Raw genomic sequence first — 19,938 nt, 5'->3', positions numbered from 1 at the left:
GGCAGAGTGATGGGCAGAGAGAGAGAAAAAAAACAACTAATTATGTCAGGGATGGGGTAAGAAGGGGAGGAGGGGCATTAACGGAAGTTAGAGAAGTCAATGTTCATGCCATCAGGTTGGAGGCTACCCAGCCGGTATATAAAGTGTTGTTCCTCCAACCTGAGTGTGGCTTCATCTTGACAGTAGAGAAGGCCATGGATAGACATATCAGAATGGGAATGGGACGTGGAATTAAAATGTGTGGCCACTGGGAGGTCCTGCTTTCTCTGGCAGACAGAGCGTCGGTTTTCAGCGAAACGGTCTCCCAGTCTGTGTCGAGTCTCACCAATGTATAAAAGACTGGGAGACCGTTTCGCTGAAACTTTTATATATTGGTGAGACCTGACGCAGACTGGGAGACCATTTCACTGAGAGAGTTCAGAGGAGGTTCACAGGGATGATTCCAGGAATGAAAGGGTTATCATATGAGGAACGTTTGATTGCTCTGGGTTTGTACTTGCTGGAATTCAGAAGGATGAGGGGGGATCTCATTGTAACCTTTTGAGTGTTGAAAGGCCTAGACAGAGTAGATGTGGAAAGGATGTTTCCCATGGTGGGGGAGTGTAGGACAAGAGGGCACAGCCTCAGGATAGAAGGGCCTCTATTTAAAACAGATGCAGAGAAATTCCTTTAGCCAGAGGGTGGTGAATTTTTGGAATTTATTACCTCAGGCAGCTGTGGAGGACAGGTCATTGGGTTTATTTAAGATGGAGCTTGATAGGTTCTTGATTGGACATGGCATCAAAAATTACAGGGAGAAGGTTGGGAAGGGGGAAAGGATCAGCCACAACTGAATGGTGGAGCAGACTTGATGGGCCAAATGCCATAATTCTGCTCCTGTGTCTTATGTCTTAACAGTATTACCATACCAGTGACCCAGATTCAATTCAACTTCTTAAGGAAACTATCCTCTACCATCACCTTCTGTCTCCAACTGCTGAGTCAATCTTGGATCCAGTTTGCCAACTTTTGAGAGTAACAGTGGTCTGGATGTCCAGTACCTGTTCTCTTTAATAATAACCCATCTGTCTTTTTTCTTCAGGCAATGGCAGAAGAAGCAGGTGAGCCAGAGAAAGCCCGGCAAATCCAGGAACAGCTGAATGAATTGGAAGAACGGGCAGAGGCCCTCGATAGACTTCGCACAAAAAACATTTCTGCCATCAGGTCAGGAAAAAAGAGATTTGCATTTTATATGATAACTCTACTCATTTCAGGTTTTCCTGAAGTGCAGTTTTATAAGATAGCCTTCTTTGTATTATAAACAGTTGACTTGTGGCTACCTAACAATGAACAAACCTGCATTACATTATTAAATTAAATTAGAGTCAAATGTATGTGCTTTCATTCCTACAAGCGGCTGAAAGTTTTCCCTTTCTCTCTACTTTCATTAATTGTTCATAATCGGACCTGTGTGTTTTAATGCCTTTCAGTTCAGAAGGCCTTTGACAAGGTATCACACATCATGCTGCCAAGTTAAGAGCCCATGGTATTACAGGAAAGTTACTGGCATGGTTAGAACATTGGCTGATTGGTAGGAGGCAGCGAGTGGGAATAAAAGGATCCTTTTCTGGTTGGCTGCCAGTGACTGGAGGTGTTCCACAGCGGTTCGTGTTGGAACTGCTTCTTTGTATGCTGTATATCAATGATTTAGATGCTGGAATAGATAGCTTTGTTGCCAAATTTGGAGATGATACAAAGACTGATGGGCGGCAGGTAGTGCTGAGGAAACAGGAAGGCTGCAGAAGGACTCAGACAGATTAGGAGAATGGGCAAGAAAGTGGCAAATGAGATATAATGTTGGAAAATGCATGGTCATGCACTTTGGTTGTAGAAATAAATGTGCAGACTATTTTCTAAACAGAAAGAAAGTCCAAAAATCTGATATGCAAAGGGACTTGGGAGTCCTTCTACAGAACATCTGAAAGGTTAACTAGCAGGTTGAGTTGGAGGTGAAAAAAGCAAATGCATTGTTAGCATTTATTTCAAGCGGTCTTGAATACAAGAGCAGGGATGTAATGCCGAGGCTTTATAAGGCACTGGTGAGGCCTCACCTTGAGTATTGTGAGCAGTTTTGGGCTCCTCATCTTAGAAAAGTTGTGCTGACATTGGAGAGGGTTCAGAGGAGGTTCACAAGGATGATTCCAGGGTTGAAGGGGTTATCATATGAGGAACGTTTGATAGCTCTGGGTCTGTATTCAGTGGAATTTAGAAGGATGAGGGGGGGAGTCTCATTGAAACCTTTTGAATGTTGAAAGGCCCAGACAGAGTAGATGTGGAAAGGATGTTTCCCATGGTGAGGGAGTCTAGCACAAGAAGGCACAGGCAACTGTGGAGGCTATTTTGTTGGGTATATTTAAGTCAGAGCTTGATGGGTTCTTGCTTAGATACTGCATCAAAGGTTTCGAGGAGAAGGCCTGGGAGTGGGGCTGAAGAGGTGGGAAAGGGATCAGCCATTATTGAATGACACTCTTTGATCCAAATGGCCTAATTCTGCTCCTATGTCTTATGTTCTTATTATAAGGCCGCCTCTTTCTACTGCGCCCACCCCACAAGTGCTCAAACTTGACTCCAACAAAACTGCAAAAGACTTTTGCAGTTTTGTTACCCAAGTGTGAGGTGCCAGAAGACTGGAGGATAGCTAATGTTCCTCCTTTGTGGAAAAAACAGTAGCAGGGATTTGCATGGAAGTTACAGACCAGTGAGTCTTGTATTGGATTATTGAAGAAGATAGGATTTATGTTCACTTGAAAAGGCAGGGACCAAGGAAAAGTCAGAAACAAGACAAAATCTGCAGATGCTTGAAATCTGAGCAACACACACAATGCTAGAGGAACTCAGCAGGCCAGGCAGCACCTATGGAAAAGAGTACAGTCGACATTTCAGGTCAAACCCCTTCGGCAGCACTGGAGTGAAAAAAGCTGTGGAGTAGATTTAAAAGCTGGGAGAAGGGAGCGAAACACAAGGTGATAGGTGAAACCTGAAGGGGCAGAGATGAAATAGAGAGCTGGGAAGTTGATTGGTGAAAGGGACAGAAGGGCATGAAAGGAGGGAGGAGCACCAGATGGGTGGGCAAGGAGATAATCTGAGAGGGGGAAAAGATTATGGGAAATGGTGACGGAGGGGGAGGGGCATTACAGTAAGTCTGAGAAATTGATGTTCGTTCCATCGGGTTGGAGGCTACCCAGACCGAGTATACGGTGTTCCTCCAACCTAAGTGTGACCGATCACGACAGTGGAGGAGGCCGTGGATAGGCGTGTTGGAATGGGTATGGGAAGTGGAATTAAAATGAGTGGCCACGGGGAGATCCTGCTTTTTCTGACTGACGGAGCATAATTGCTCGGTGAAGTTGTCTCCCAGTTTACGTCCGGTCTCACCGATATAAAGGAGGCCACACCAGACACAGTATATGATCCAGACTCACAGGTGAAATGTCGCCTCACCTGGAAGGACTGTTGGAGGCCCTGAATGGTAGTGAGGGAGGAGGTGTAGAGGCAGATGTAGCACTTATTCTGCTTGCCAAGCTAAGTGCCAGGAGGAATGAATGGACCAGGGAGCAATCCCTGCAGAAAGTGGGGGGAGGGAAAGATGTGCTTGGTGGTGGGATCCAGTTGGAGATGGCAGAAGTTACGGAGAATTATGTGCTAGATGCACACTGGTGAATTTGTAGGTGAGGACAAGAGGAACCCTATCCCTGGTAGGGTGACAGGAGGATGGGTAAGAGCAGACGTACGTGAAATGGAAGAGATGCAAGTTGAGGGCAGCATTGATGGTGGAGGAAAGGGAGACCCTTTCTTTGAAAAAGGAGGACATCTCTTTTGTTCTAGAATGAAAGGCCTCATCCTGAGAGCAGATGCGGAGACAGAGGAATTGAGAGAAGGGGATGGCGTGTTTGCAAGTAATGGGTGGGAAGAGGTCTCGCCCAGGTAGCTGTGAGAGTCTGTGGGTTATTAATCGAGATCAGTGCCCTTCTGTCAATTCCTCCTCCTCTGCCGCATCTACTCTCAGGATGAGGCTTTTCACTTTAAGAACATCATCTGTACTCTTTTCCATGGATGCTGCCTGGCCTGCTGAGTTCCTCCAGCATTTTGTGTGTGTTGCAAGAAGTCAGCATGGTTTTATGCAGGAGAAATCATGTCTTAATCTGAGTTTTCTTTTAGGAAGAAACTAAGAAAATTGGAGTGGGTGTGCTTTTGAGGGCTTTTAGAGCTTTTTAATTAAACTTAATTCAAGACTGTTTAATGTCATTTCCAGTACAAATGTATAAAGGGGAACAAAATAATTGTTACTCCAGGTTCAATGCAGCACAAAAAGACACTAAGATAAAGAACACAATAATAAAAGAACACTAAATATAGATACACAAGGTTGCCTGTATACCTATATTGATTGTATGTGCATAAAGTGATGCTGGGCACAGGAACGTCTAGACATAGGTATCTGGCGAGAACTGATAAATTAATGGTGGTTGTGAGTATGGAGGATGGGTTAATGGGTGGAGATGTTGATCAGCCTTAGTGCTTGGGGAGAGTATCTGTTTGAGTCTGGGACAAACAGTCCATGAGCAGGGTGTATGTGGTCCTTCATGATGGTGCTGGCTCTTTTCTGGCATTGTTCTGTATATATTTCTTTGATGGCAAGTAGGCTGGTGCCAGTGATGCATTGAGAGTCCTGACTACCTGTTGTTGTGCCTTTCCTGTACAGTGATACAGCTTGTTAGAATGCTCTCTATTGTGCATCTGTAGAATGTAGTGAGTATGGTGTACAATGTGTTCTGGGACCATGAGATGTGCACTTCACGAGTTTGAAAGGTCTCGCATGGTAGACTGGTCTAGAGCTTTAAGGCACAAGGGACCTGGGGAATGGCGGCAAACAGGATGGAAAATAGGCTGAGTGATTGGGGGAGGCGTGTGGTGTAGAGGTTAGTGATGGTTTGGTGTTCTCCTGACGAGGGGCCTATGACAAGTGGGGTACGACAAGAATCAGTACTGAGACCTTTGTAATGTCCTTAAATGGCAAGAATGAAAATGTAGGTGGTATGATTAACAAAGTTGCAGATATAAGAAACACACACAAAATGCTGGAGAATCCAGTAATGATGAAGGGTCTTGACTTGAAATGCCAACTGTTCACTCTTTTGCATAGATGCTGCCTGACCTGCTGAGTTTCTCTAGTATTTTGTGTGTTGCAAAGACCTTGTGGAGTCCGTAAAATTATGGGGGGTGTAGAGAGGGTAGGTAGAATCTTTTCTCCAGAGCAGGGAGTCTAGAAGTAGATGGGCACAGATTTAAAGTGAGAAGGGAGAAAGATTTTAGGTTTTTCCACAGAATGTGGTATCTGAAAGAAACTGCTAAAAAAAAAGTTAGGGCCTCATACAGTTGATTACATGGTGAAAAGACGTGTGGGCAGGTATGTAAATAAAAAGATGGAGAGAGATGTGGGCACATGGAATTGTGTCAATAAGCATCACAGTAGGCATGGAAAACTGAGCTGGAAGGATCTGTAGTGTGACCTTAAAATTTATCAAGGATTGAAAGGTTTCAAAAGCGTGATAAGGCTTGAGTGATCAGTGACTTTCTCAGAGATGAGAGTGTGTGAGCTAATAATGTATATATATATTTTAAAAGGTCATGTTATTACACTAGCTGTGAACATCTGGATCTGGTTCTGGTTTAGGAAAATTATTTGTGGAAAGAGAATGGAGTTTGTGACTGGGACTAAAGAGTTTGTTTTTTTTGTTATTTAGTTTGAAGAAATGAGTTTGTCTAGCTTTGAATGGCAGACAAGTATTTTGACAAATTTGAAGTGGGTTAGAGAGGCAATCATTAGATAGAGATTGGTGCCATCAGCATAGTACATGTGGAAATTCTTGCTGTGTTTTTGGGTCCTGATGTGGGGCTGCACAAACATGAAGTGCCAGAGGTGAGTACCAAAGATAATTGGTAGCAAAATCTTTCTCATTCCAACTAGTCTGGCCCAGAAGATGATTGTACATGTCACAGAGCTGCCAAGTTTTGGAAAAAAAATAATCAACAGATTTAACTTCTTGGTTACTTGGTGATGAGCAGTGCAACTCCCTTTATAATCAATCATCTGTGTTTTTGAATGTTAATTTGAGACTGTCCAAACATGAAGCAGCAGAGGTCAGTGTGAAAAGTAATTGGTGTTAGATGGCCCTCATTCCAACTAGAGTGTGGCCCAAAAGATAGCACATGTTATTGTAGTGTCTCTATTAAAACCTCATTGCTTCTTTCTCTTAGCTACATAAACCAGAGGAACAGAGAATGGAACATTGTGGAGTCTGAAAAAGCTTTACTGGTAAGCATTATTGCTGGATGGTATTATTTGTTGATCAATTGCACTAAATACAATAGAAACATGGAAAACCTACAACACAATACAGGCCCTTCGGCCCACAAAGATGTGCCAAACATGTACTTACTTTAGAAATTACTTGTGATTACCCATAGCCCTCTATTTTTTGAAGCTCCATGTACCTATCCAGGAGTCTCTTAAAAGACCCTATCATATCCATTTCCAACTCCACCACCGTCGCCAGCAGCCCATTCCACGCACTCACTGCACTCTGCGTATAATAAAAAAAATCAACAACTTACCCGTGACATCTCCTCAGTACTACTTCCAAGCACCTTAAAATTGTGCCCTCTCATGTTAGCCAGTTTGGCCCTGGAAAAAAGTTTCTGACTATCCACACAATCAATGCCTCTCATCATTTTATACACCTCTATCAGGTCACCTCTCATCCTGGGAGAAAAGGCCAAGTTCACTCAACCTATTCTCGTAAGGCATGCTCCCCAATCCTGGCCACATCCTTGTAAATCTCCTCTGCACCCTTTCTATAGTTTCCACATTCTTCCTGTAGTGAGGTGACCAGAACTGAGCACAGTGGGGTCTGACCAGGGTCCTATATAGCTGTGACATTACCTCTCAGCTTTTGAATTTAATCCCATGGTTGATGAAGGCCAATGTACCATATGCCTTATTAACCACAGAGTCAACCTGCACAGCAGCTTTGAGTGTCCGATGGACTTGGACCCCAAGATCCCTCCAATCCTCCATACTGCCAAGAATCTTAACGTTAATACTATATTCTGCCATCATATTTGACCCACCAAAATGAACCACCTCACACTTTTCTGGATTGAACTCCATCTGCTACTTCTCAGCCCAGTTTTGCATCCTATCGGTGTCCCGCTGTGACCTCTGAGAGCCCTCCACACTATCCACAACACTCCTAACCTTTGTCAGCAAATTTACTAACCTATCCCTCCACTTCCTCATCCAGGTCATTTATAAAAATCACCAAGAGAAGGGGTCCGAGAACAGATCCTTGAGGCACACCAATGGTCACCAACCTCCATGAAGAATATGACCCATCTACAGCCACTCTTTGCCTTCTGTGGGCAAGCCAATTCTGGATCACAGAGCAATGTCCCCTTGGATCCCTTGCCTTCTTACTTTCTCAATAAGCCTTGCATGGGGTACCTTATCAAATGCCTTGCTGAAATCCATATATACTACACCTAACTGCTGTACCTTCATCAACATGTTTAGTCACATTCTCAAAAAATTCAGTCAGGCTGCCTTTGACAAAGCCATGCTGACTATTCCTAGTCATATTATGCCTCTTCAAAAGTTCATAAATCTTGCCTCTCAGGATCTTCTCCATCAACTTACCAACCACTGAAGTAAGACTCACTGGTCTGTAATTTCCTGGGCGATCTCTACTCCCTTTCTTGAATAAGGGAATAACATCTGCAACCCTCCAATCCTTTGGAACCTCTGCTGTCCCCTTTGATGATATAAAGATCATTGCCAGAAGCTCAGCAATCCCCTCCTTTGCCTCCCGCAGTAGCCTAGTCCTGGAGACTTATCCAACTTGATACTTTCCAAAAGCTCCAACACATCCTCTTTCTTAATATCTATATGCTCAAGCTTTTCAATCCACTGTAAATCATCCCTACAATCGCCAAGATCCTTTTCCGTAGTGAATACTGAAGCAAAGCATTCATTAAATACCTCCACCCCTATCTCCTCCAATTCAAGACACGCTTCTCCACTGTCACACTTGATTGGTCCTATTTTTTCACATCTTGTCCTCTTGTTCTTCACATACTTGTAGAATGCCTTGGGGTTTTCTTTAATCCTGCTCGCCAAGGCCTTCTCATAGCCCCTTCTGGTTCTCCTAATTTCATTCTTAAGCTTCTTCCTGCTAGCCTTATAATTCTCTAGATCTCTATCATTACCCAGTTTTTTAAAATCTTTTGTAAGCTACTCTTCTTTTCTTGATTAGATTTTCAACAGCCTTTGTACACCACATTTTCTGTACCCTGCTATTCTTTCCTTGTCTCATTGAAATGTACCTATGCAGAACAGCTCACAAATATTCCCTGAACATTTGCCACATTTCTTCCGTGCATTTCCCTGAGAACACCTGTTCCCAATTTGTGCTTCCAAGTTCCTGCCTGATAGCTTCATATTTCCCCTCACTCCAATTAAATGCTTACCTAACTTTATCAAAGAGTGTGAGTTCTCACAACCACTATGTATAGAGTTAGAATATTTCACATGCAGTACAATAGGATTCGGGTACCTATACGTTGTGCAGAGAAAGTCTGAAGATTTCATTTCTTAGTTACTTGTAGTTGCATGCAACAGAACTCCCTTTGTAATCAGTCATCTGGCCATTTTGTCCCATTACCATTCTGCCTTTCAGAAGCTGGAAATCGGTGTACAAAGGCAGTGTACAGTGAGACCCTAATGGAATATGCTGGTTTGATAATGTATTTTGGGGGTTCAGTTAAGGCATTATGTTAAGGGATTGCACAAGCTGAATTGCTTCATTCATCTGAGCACAGATCAGATTGGATAGAGGGAACGTGTGTGCAAAGGGTTGTTACTCTGAACTCCAGAACAGACCTAAAATTTGTAGTGCTCGCCTTAACAGCTTGAATAAGCATTTGGCCTTTGTCAGGATTGGATATCTGCAAATCTCATTGTAGACCCTATTGAAAGGAATCTTAAATATCCCCTCAGTAATATCCTCCTCTTCTTCCTTGGGTCTCCAGAATAAGATGGTCAGCATAGGATATACAACCAAGAAAGTAAGAGGAAGCTCTAGCAAACAAATGGTTTTTAAATATTGACATTTTCCATAATTCAGAGTAAGAAGGCTGCGAGTGGAATGGCTAAGGATTTCTGGAGCGAAGGCATTTTTCTACTCGGTAAAAGAAGCAAGACTCTGCAGGCGCGTAACGTCAGCCAGTAGAGGGGGAAAAGTTTAAAAAGAAGACCTCCATATCCAGCGGGCAGTGGAGTGAGAGGATAGCAGAGTGATAGGCCTTGGGATCAACGGGCTTAGGCAGTAATGAGGTGAAGTAGTTTTACCTGTGTTAATTGCGGACAGGAAGTATGTGTGTGAGGCTGGTGTTCTGTGCTCGGTGTCAGATGTGGGAGGTCGTGGAGTCGCCCAGCCTCCTGGAAGGCTATATCTGCACCTGATGTGTTGAGCTGCAGCTCCTAAGGGACCGCATTAGGGAACTGGAGTTGCGGCTCGATGACCTTCATCTGGTCAGGCAGAGTGAAGAGGTGATAGAAAGGATTTATAGGCAGACGACGGACAAGTGGGTCACAGTCAGGAGGAGGAAGGGGAAGAGTCAGGTACTAGAGAGTGCCCATGTGGCTGTCCCCCTTAACAATAAGTACTCCTGTTTGAGTACTGTTGTGGGGGGGGGGGGGGCAGCCTACTTGGGGGAAGCAACAGTGGCCGTTCCTCTGGGACAGAGTCTGGTCCTGTGGCTGAGAACGGTAGGGAAGGGAAGAGGAAGGCAGTAGTGAAAGAGGACTGTATTGTTAGGGGGTCAGACAGGCAATTCTGTGGACACAAGAAAGAAACTCAGATGGTAGTTTGCCCTCCAGGTGCCAGGGTCCAGGATGTTTCAGCTCACGTCCAAGATATCCTTCAGTGGGAGGGAGAACAGCCAGAGGTCATGGTACATATTAGCACCAATGATACAGGTGGGAAAAGGGAAGAGGTCCTGAAAAAAGACTAGAAGGAGTTAGGAAGGAAGTTGAGAAGCAGGACTGCAAAGGCAGTAATCTCAGGATTATTGCCTGTGCCACGCGACAGTGAGTATACGAATAGAATGAGATGGAGGATAAATGCGTGGCTGAGGGATTGGGGCAGGGGGCAGGGATTCAGATTTCTGGATCATTGGGATCTCTTTTGGGGCAGGTGTGACCTGTACAAAGATGACAGGTTGCACTTGAATCCCGGGGGACCAATATCCTGGCGGAGAGGTTTGCTAAGGCTACGGGGGAGAGTTTAAACAAGAATTGTTGGGGGGTGGGAACCAAATTGAAGAGACTGGGGAAGAAGCAGTTGGCTCACAAATAGAGAAAGCTTGGAGACCTTGTGTGAAGGAGGATAGGCAGGTGATAGAGAAGGAACACACTCAGAAGGACGGTTTGAGATGTGTCTATTTTAATGCAAGGAGTATTGTGAATAAAGCGCATGAGCTGACAGCGTGGATCAGTACTTGCAGCTATGATGTGGTGGCCATTACAGAGACTTGATGGCTCAAGGACAGGAATGGTTACTTCAAGTGCTGGGTTTTAGATGTTTCAGAAAGTACAGGGAGGGAGGCAAAAGAGGTGGGGGCATGGCACTGTTGATCATAATGTCATAGAAACATAGAAAATAGGTGCAGGAGTAGGCCATTCGGCCCTTTGAGCCTGCACCGCCATTCAGTATGATCATGGCTGATCATCCAACTCAGAACCCTGAACCTGCTTTCTCTCCATACCCCCAATCCCTTTAGCCACAAGGGCCATATCTAACTTCCTCTTAAATATAGCCAATGAACCGGCCTCAACTGTTTCTTGTGGCAGAGAATTCCACAGATTCACCACTCTCTGTGTGAAGAAGTTTTTCCTCATTCACCACTCTCTGTGTGAAGAAGTTTTTCCTCATCATGGCTACAGAAAAGGTGGACGGCATGGATTTTCTACGGAGTCTCTGTGGGTGGAGGTTAGAAACAGGAAGGGGTTAATAACTTTACTGGGTGTTTTTTATAGGCCACCCATTAGTAACAGGGATACCGAGGGGCAGATAGGGAAACAGATCCTGGAAAGGTGTAATAATAGAGTTCTCGTGATCGGAGATTTTAATTTCCCAAATATTTATTGGCATCTCCCTAGAACAAGGGTTTTAGATGGGTTGGAGTTCATTAGGTGTGTTGTGGAAGGTTTCTTGACACGATATGTAGATAAGCCTACAAGAGGAGAGGCTGTACTTGATTTGGTATTGGAAATTGACCCTGGTCACCTGTCTCTCAGTGGGAGAGCATTTTGGATATAGTGATCATAATTCTCTCTCCTTTACAATAGCATTGGAAAGAGATAGGAACAGACAAGTTAAAAAAGCGTTTAATTGGAGTAAGGGGAATTATGAGGCTATCAGGCAGGAAATTGGAAGCTTAAATTGGGAACAGATGTTCTCAGGGAAAGTACAGAAGAAATGTGGCAAATGTTCGGGATATTTGTGTGGAGTTCTGTATAGGTACGTTCCAATGAGACTTGGAAGTTACGGTAGGGTACAGGAACTGTGGTGTCAAAGGCTGTAATAAATCGAGTCAAGAAGAAAAGAAAAATTTACATAAGGTTCAGAGAGCTAGTTAATGTTAGAGATCTAGAAGATTATAGGGCTAACAGGAAGGAGCTTAAGAAGGAAATTAGGAGAGCCAGAAGGGGCCATGAGATGGCCTTAGCGGGCAGGATTAAGGAAAACCCCAAGGCATTCTACATGTGTGTGAATTCTACATAGTATGTGAAGAGCAGGAGGATAAGACGTGAAAGAATAGGACTTATCAAGTGTGACAGTGGGGAAGTGTGTATGGAACCAGAGGAGATAGCAGAGGTACTTAATGAATACTTGCTTCAGTGTGCGCTATGGAAAAGGATTTTGGTGATCGTAGTGATGACTTGCAGCAGACTGAAAATCTTGAGCATGTAGATATTAAGAAAGAGGATGTGCTGGAGCTTATGGAAAACATCAAGTTGGATAAGTTACTGGGACTGAATGACATGTACCCCAGGATACTGTGGGAGGTGAGGGGAGGAGATTGCTGAGCCTCTGGCGATGATCTTGGCATCATCAATGGGGACGGGAGAGGTTCCGGAGGATTGGAGGTTGCGGATGTTGTTCCCTTATTCAAGAAAGGGAGTAGAGATAGCCCAGGAAATTATAGACCAGTGTGTCTTACTTCAGTGGTTGGTAAGTTGATGGAGAAGATCCTGAGAGGCAGGATTTATGAACATTTAGAGAGGTATAATATGATTAGGAATAGTCAGTATGGCTTTGTCAAGGGCAAGTGATTGATTTTTTTGAGGATGTGACTAAATACATTGATGAAGGAAGGCAGTAGATGTAATGTATATGGATTTCAGCAAGGCATTTGATCGGTACCCCATGCAAGGCTTATTGAGAAAGTAAGGAGGCATGGGATCCAAGGGGACATTACTTTATGGATCCAGAAATGGCTTGCACACAGAAGGTAAAGAGTGGTTGTAGACAAGTCATATTCTGCATGGAGGTTGGTCACCAGTGGAGTGCCTCAGGGATCTGTTCTGGGACTCTTACCCTTCATGATTTTTATAAATGACCTGGATGAGGAAGTAGAGGGATGGGTTAGTAAATTTGCTGATGACACTAAGGTTGGAGGTGTTGTGGATAGTGTGGAGTGCTATCAGAGGTTACAGCAGGACATTGATAGGATGCAAAATTGTGCTGAGAAGTGGCAGATGGAGTGTGAGGTAGTTCATTTTGGTAGGTCAAATATGATGGCGGATTATAGTATTAATGGTAAGACTTTTGGCAGTGTGGAGGATCAGAGGGATCTCTGGGTCCGAGTCCAAAGGACACTCAAAGCAGCTGCGCAGGTTCACTCTGTGGTTAAGAAGGCTTATGGCCTTCATCAATTGTGGAATTGAATTTAGGAGCCGAGAGGTAATGTTGCAACTATATAGAACCGTGGTCAGACCCCACTTGGAGTACTGTGCTCAGTTCTGGTTGCCTCATACAGGTAGGATGTGAAAGCCATAGAAAGAGTACAGAGGAGGTTTACAAGGATGTTGCCTGGATTGTGGAGCATGCCTTATGAGAATAGGTTGAGTGAACTCAGCCTTTTCTCCTTGGAGTGACGGAAGATGAGGGGTGATGTGATAGATATGTACAAGATAATGAGAGGCATTGATCGTGGGGATAGTCAGAGGCTTTTTCCCAGGGCTGAAATGGTTGCCACAAGAGGACACACGCTTAAGGTGCTGGGGTGTAGGTATGGAGGAGATGTCAGGGTTAAGTTTTTTTTACTCAGAGAGTGGTGAGTGCGTCGAATGGGCTGCCAGCAATGACGGTGGAGGCGGATTGGATAGGTACATGGAGCTTAGAAAAATAGAGGGCTATGGGTAAGCCGAATAATTTCTAAGGCAGGAACGTGTTTGGCACAACCTGGTGGGCCGAAGGGCTTGTATTGTGCTGTAGGTTTTCTATGTTTCTATGTTTTTTATTTTGACTTGATGCAAGAAGGCCTTGAAGGCAATTTGGACTAAGTGTCTGCACTGATTTTGTTCATTTACATTCAATCACAAGAATACAGTTTTGTAATACTGTAGTAGTATTGGTAGTGTTCTAATTTCTGCCATATGAAACAAAATTTAAATGCATAATTTGTAACTTGGTTAAGCAGTAGTTTGTCTACTTCCATGAAACTTCAGCTACTTGGGGCATCTGTTTAATTGTATCAAAGTGTACTGGTCCAGGTGTGTCTCAGTTAACCAGAATGCACTGTATATGGTGAAGAATGATGAGGAGTAGCTGGGGAATCAGAATCCACTGCAGACAGTATAACAAAGTGGTGCTTAAAAACCAGAAAGCTGGCTGGCTTTGTAAGTGATTCTGTGTAATGCAGTTGGAACTCATCTGAGAATTACTGGTGATGGGATTTTCATGGTTTTTCACTAATATCTCTTTGCAGGCTGAGGTCCAGAGTGAGAGGACCAAGCAGATGGACCCATTCACCAGGCGCCAGTGTCAACCCACCATCGTCTCCAATGTAAGGACTGTTCGTGATTCAACCAGCAGCCTAAATATACAGTGCTATCAGAGCACCTTGGAATGTAGTTATCAACTGTTTGATGACAGAGTCTGTCATGCTGTATGAATGTCAAGTAGTTGCAGCACAGCAATTGGGTTTGCAATGCTACCTTAGGAGGGAGGAAGGAGGGTTTATAGACTTGGTTTTACTCTAGACCACAGCCTGCAAAAAAATAGGTGGATGTGGCATTGTCAATCAGGGATAGTACCACAGATGCAGAAATGGAGGTCATTCAGTAGACAACTGAATTACTGTGGGTGAAAGTCAGAAACGGGAAGGGAGCAATCATTCTATTGAGACTATTCTTTAGACATCCCCTCCCCCCAGTAGCCACAAAGACAGTGAGGAGCAGATTGGGAGGCAGATTTTGGAAAGAGGATAAAATAGCAGGGTTGTTGTCATGAGTGACTTAATTTTCCCTAATATTGATTGGCATCTCCTTAGTGCAAAAGGTTTAGAATTTCTTGGGTATATCCAGAAAGGATTCCTGTGAGCCTCTGTCCACTCCTTAACCTTTACCATAGCTTTTGGCAGGGATAGAAGCAGACTATATGGGAATGTATTTAATTGGGGGAGGGCAAATTATGATGCTGTTTGGCAGAAAATTGGTAGCATAAATTGGGAACAGGTGTACTCAGGGAGATGCACAGTGGAACTGTGGTTGTTTATGGAGGACTTTAATTAGTTTCTGGATAGGTTTGTCCTATTGAGGCAGGGAAAGGATGGCAGGTTGAAGGAACCGTGGTTGCTAAAAGATGTTGAAAATCTAATCAATAGAACGAAGGAAGCATAAATAAAGTTAGAAAGCAAGGAACAGACAGGTTGTAGAGGTAGCCAGGAAGTAGCTTAAGAAGGGACTTGGGAGAGCTTGAAGGGGGCATGAGAAGGCCTTGGTGTGTGGGATTAACCAAAATACCAAGGCATTCTACATGTATGTGATGAAGAGGAAAATGGCTAGAGAGAGAGTAGGACCAATCAAGGATAGTAAAAGAAACATATGCCTGGAGTCAGAGGAGATAGGGGAAGTCCTTAATAAATATTTTGCTTCAGTATCTTCAGTATTCACCAGTGAGAGGGATCTTGACGTTTGTGAGGACAGGCTGAGATATGTCAATGTTTCGAAAGAGGGTGAGCTAGAACTTTTGAAAAGCATTAGGATAGTTGACTTCCTGACAGATAAACACTAGGTTATTATGGGAAGCTAGGAGAGAGATTGCTGTGCCTTAGGTGATTAGCTTTGCATCCCCAATGGCTGCAGGAGTCATACCAGATGACTGGAGGGTGTTCAAGAAAAGTAATAGGGACAATTCTGAGAATTTTAGATCAGTGAGTCAGATCAATAGTGGGCAAACCATTGGAGAGGATTTTTAGAAGCAAAATTTACGAGCATTTGAAGAAGCATGGTCTGATTAGGGATTTGGGAGGGACAGGTCATACCTCACGACCCTGATTGAATTCTTTGAGGAAGTGACAAAACAAAATGAAGGTAGAGCAGTAGATGTGGTGTATATGGATTTTAGTAAAGTATTCAACAAGTTCTTCACAGTAGGCTCATTCAGAAAGTCACGAGGCACAGGATAAAGGGAAACTTGTCTGTGTAAATGGTAGATATTCTGCTTGGGGGTTGGTGAGTTTTCCACAGGGATCTCTTCAGGGACTCCAGCTCTTTGTGCTTTTTTTTAATAAATGACTTGGAAGATGATGTAAATGGGTGAGTCAGTAATTTGCAGATGACATGATTTTGGTGTAGGGTACAACGGGACATTGATAGGAACAGAGCTGGGATAAAAGTTATTTCTTCAGTGGTTTGAACAGGGCACGACTGTAAGTGCATGGAGGTCAGCCAGTGAGAACAGTGGGAAGAGTTTAAAAGGAAGACAGATTTACAGAGCGGGCATTGGAGGAGTGGGTGACGGAGTAGAGGGAGACAGAGTAGGAAGGCTTTGGCGATAAAGGGTCGAGGCCAGGTAGGTTGTTTGTTTCAAATAAAGACAAAGACCTGTTTTCTGTGCTTGGTGTCAGATGCAGGAGGTCCTGGAGACTCCTAGCCTTCTGGATGACCACATTTGCACCAGGTGTGTCAAGCTGCAGCTCCTTAGGGATCGCATTAGGGAACTGGAGCTGCAGCTCGATGACTTTCGTCTAGTCAGGGTGATATAGGCGGGTAGTCACCCCGGGACCACAGGAGACAGAGAAGTGGGTAACAGTCAGAAGAGGGAAAGGCAAGAAGCAGGTACTAGAGAGTACCCCAGTGGCTATCCCCCTTAACAATAAGTATTCCTGCTTGAGTACTGTTGGGGGGGAGGTGGCCTGCATGGGGGAATCAACAGTGGTCACGCCTTTGGCACAGAGTCTGGCCCTGTGGCTCAGATGGGTAGGCAAAAGAAGAGGATGGCAACAGTTATAGGGGACTCTATAGTTAGGGGGTCAGATAGGCGATTCTGCAGACGCATGGAAGAAACGCAGATGGTAGTTTGCTTCCCAGGTGCCAGGATCCAGGATGTTTCTGATCACGTCCATGATATCTTGAAATGGGAAGGGGAACAAACAGAGGACGTGGTACATATTGGTACCAAGGACATAGGTAGGAAAAGGGAGGAGGTCCCGAAAAAAGACTACAGGGAGTTAGGAAAGAAGTTGAGAAACAGGACCTCAAAGGTAGTAATTTCAGGATTACTGCCTGTGCTACGTGACAGTAAGTATAGGAATAGAATGAGGTGGAGCATAAATGCATGGCTGAGGGATTGGAGCAGGGAGCAGGGATTCAGATTTCTGGATCATTGGGACCTCTTCTGGAGCAGGTGTGACCTGTACAAAAAGGACGGGTTGCACTTGAATCCAAGAATGACTAATATCCTGGCGGGAAGGTTTGCTAAGGGTACTGGGGAGAGTTTAAACAAGAATTGTTGAGGGGTGGGAGTGAATGGTTAGATTGATCATGGATTGGGTTAAAAGGTTGGCATGACATCAGTGTGCCAATGGGCCTGTACTGTCCTACTGTGCAGTACTTTTCTATGTTCTACGGTTGGGTTGGTTTGAAGTCCTGTTTTTTAATCTAGTTGCTGAGCAGTAGGATATACTTTATTTCTGAATAGTTTGTATTGACAAAGCTGTACAGAGTGAGTTACCAATTTTATCTCCATGTTACTTCACAGTCTCGGGACCCTGCAGTCCAGGCTGCCATCATTGCTCATCTGAATGCCAAGTATGGATCTGGGTCCCAGACAGAGCTGCCTCTGGAGCTAAACAAACCGGTAAGACATAAGATGGGTAATGGTAAGTGGCAGGAGACACCAAATCAGGAAAGAGCACATCTTTGTTCCCCTTTTCCAGGTATTTATAGCCAAAGGTGTTAGGCCAGTTCTGCAGATAATTCAGTGCATGAGAAGGTCTTTCAAGCTTGTTCTGGCAAGATCAATCTTGTGTGTTGGTTTACCTGCACCATACTTGTATTATTTCACTTCCCTTTATTGTTCCTTTCGCTTTCCCTGTGGAAGTTGTGGTAATACATGGGGCGATAGTAGTCAAGTGAGACTGCTGGATACACCTCTACTTGCTATAGATCAGATGGGCTGTGCTCAAGCCAAACGAGAGCTCAGGGATGGGAATTGTTACTTCAAGTGCTGGGTTTTAGATGTTTCAGAAAGGACAGGGAGGGAGGCAAAAGAGATGGGGGCGTGGCACTGTTGATCAGAGATAGTGTCACGGCTGCAGAAAAGGTGGATGCCATGAAGGGATTGTCTATGGAGTCTCTGTGGGTGGAGGTTAGGAACAGGAAGGGGTCAATAATTTTACTGGGTGTTTTTTTATAGGCCACCCAATAGTAACAGGGATATCGAGGAGCAGATAGGGAAACAGATCCTGGAAAGTTGTAATAATAGAACCATAGAACATTACAGCACAGAAACAGGCCTTTTGGCCCTTCTTGGCTGTGCCAAATCATTTTTCTGCCTAGTCCCACTGACCTGCACCTAGACCATATCCCTCCATACCCCTCTCATCCATGTACCTGGCCAAGTTTTTCTCAAATATTATAAGTGAGCCTGCATTCATCGCTTCAACTGGCAGCTCATTTCACACTCCCACTACTCTCTGTGTGAAGAAGCTCCCCCTAATGTTCCCTTTAAACTTTTCCCTTTTCACCCTTAACCCATGTTCTCTGGTTTTTTTCTCCCCTAGCCTCAGTGGAAAAAGCCTGCTTGCATTCACTCTGTCTATACCCATCATAATTTTATATAACAACACACACAAAATGCTGGTAGAACACAGCAGGCCAGGCTATATATATATATATATATATATATATAATTTTATATACCTCTATCGTCTCCCCTCATTCTTCAATGCTCCAGGGAATAAAGTCCTAACCTATTCAACCTTTCTCTGTAACTCAGTTTCTCAAGTCCCGACAACAAATAACAATGGACCCAGCACGGATCCCTGTGGCACACCACTAGTCACAGGCCTTCACTCAAAGAAGCAATCCTCCACTACCACTCTCTGGCTTCTCTCATTGAGTGAATGTGTAATCCAATTTACTACCTCACCATGTATAGCTAGCAACTGAATCTTCCTAACTAATCTCCCATGCGGGACCTTGTCAAAGGCCTTACTGAAGTCCATGTAGACAACATCCACTGCCTTCCCTTCATCCACTTTCCTGGTAACCTCCTCGAAAAACTCTTAATAGATTGGTTAAACATGACCTACCACGCACAAAGCCATGTTGACTCTCCTTATTAAGTCCCTATCTATCCAAATACTTGTAGATCCTATCTCTTGGTATTCCTTCCAATAATTTACTTACTACTGACATCAAACTTACTGGCCTATAATTTCCAGGATTACTTTTAAAGCCTTTTTTAAACAACGGAACAACATGAGCTATCCTCCAATTCTCCGGCACCTCACCCGTGGATACTGACATTTTAAATATATCTGCCAGGGCCCCTGCAATTTCAACACTAGTCTTCTTCAAGGTCCAAGGAAATACTCTGTCAGGTCCTGGGGATTTATCTACTCTGATTTGCCTCAAGACAGCAAGCACCTCCTCCTCTTTAATCTGTATAGGTTCCATGACCTCACTACTTGTTTGCCTTATTTCCATAGACTCCTTGCCAGTTTCCTTAGTAAATACAGGTGCAAAAAAACTATTTAAGATCTCCCCCATTTCTTTTGGTTCCATGCATAGCTGACCACTCTGATCTTCAAGAGGACCAATTTTATCCCTTACTATCTTTTTGCTCTTAATATACCTGTAGAAGCTCTTAGGATTATCCTTCACCTTGACTGCCAAAGTAACCTCATGTCTTCTTTTAGCTCTTCTGATTTTTTTAAAGTAATTTCTTGCACTTTTTATACTCCTCAAGCATCTTATTTGCTCCTTGTTGCCTCTACCTGTCATGCATCTCTCTTCATCAGATTTCCAACATCCCTCAAAAACCAAGGTTCCTTATTCTTACTCACTTTGCCTTTAATCCTGACAAGTACATACAAACTCTGCGCTCTCAAAGTTTTTCCTTTGAAGTCCTCCCACTTACCAATCACATCCTTGCCAGAGAACAACCTGTCCCAATCCATGCTTTTTAGATCCTTTCTTATTTCTTCAAATTTGGCCTTTTTCCAGTTTAGTACCTCAACCCGAGGATCAAGTCTATCTTTATCCATGACCAAGTTGAAAGTAATGGTGTTATGATCACTAGACCCAAAGTGTTCCCCTACACACAC

General features: G+C 43.9%; 1 protein-coding gene across 3 annotated transcripts in view; it reads left to right on the top strand.

The window, feature by feature from the left end:
• rtf1 (RTF1 homolog, Paf1/RNA polymerase II complex component) overlaps window positions 1-19,938 on the top strand; it is a 207,508-nt gene that overhangs the window by 161,283 nt on the left and 26,287 nt on the right. For all 3 annotated transcript variants that reach the window (XM_073040540.1, XM_073040539.1, XM_073040538.1), the window contains 4 exons: window positions 1,082-1,203; window positions 6,298-6,355; window positions 14,092-14,169; window positions 17,367-17,465. In XM_073040540.1, coding sequence (XP_072896641.1) covers window positions 1,082-1,203; window positions 6,298-6,355; window positions 14,092-14,169; window positions 17,367-17,465 — 357 coding nt within the window. The remainder of the gene's footprint in view (window positions 1-1,081; window positions 1,204-6,297; window positions 6,356-14,091; window positions 14,170-17,366; window positions 17,466-19,938) is intronic.

The sequence above is a fragment of the Hemitrygon akajei genome, chromosome 3, assembly GCF_048418815.1.
Source record: "Hemitrygon akajei chromosome 3, sHemAka1.3, whole genome shotgun sequence".
Lineage (NCBI taxonomy): Eukaryota > Metazoa > Chordata > Chondrichthyes > Myliobatiformes > Dasyatidae > Hemitrygon > Hemitrygon akajei.
The sequence above is the reverse complement of the archived record's forward strand: the minus strand, read 5'-3'. Positions and strand labels throughout refer to the sequence as shown.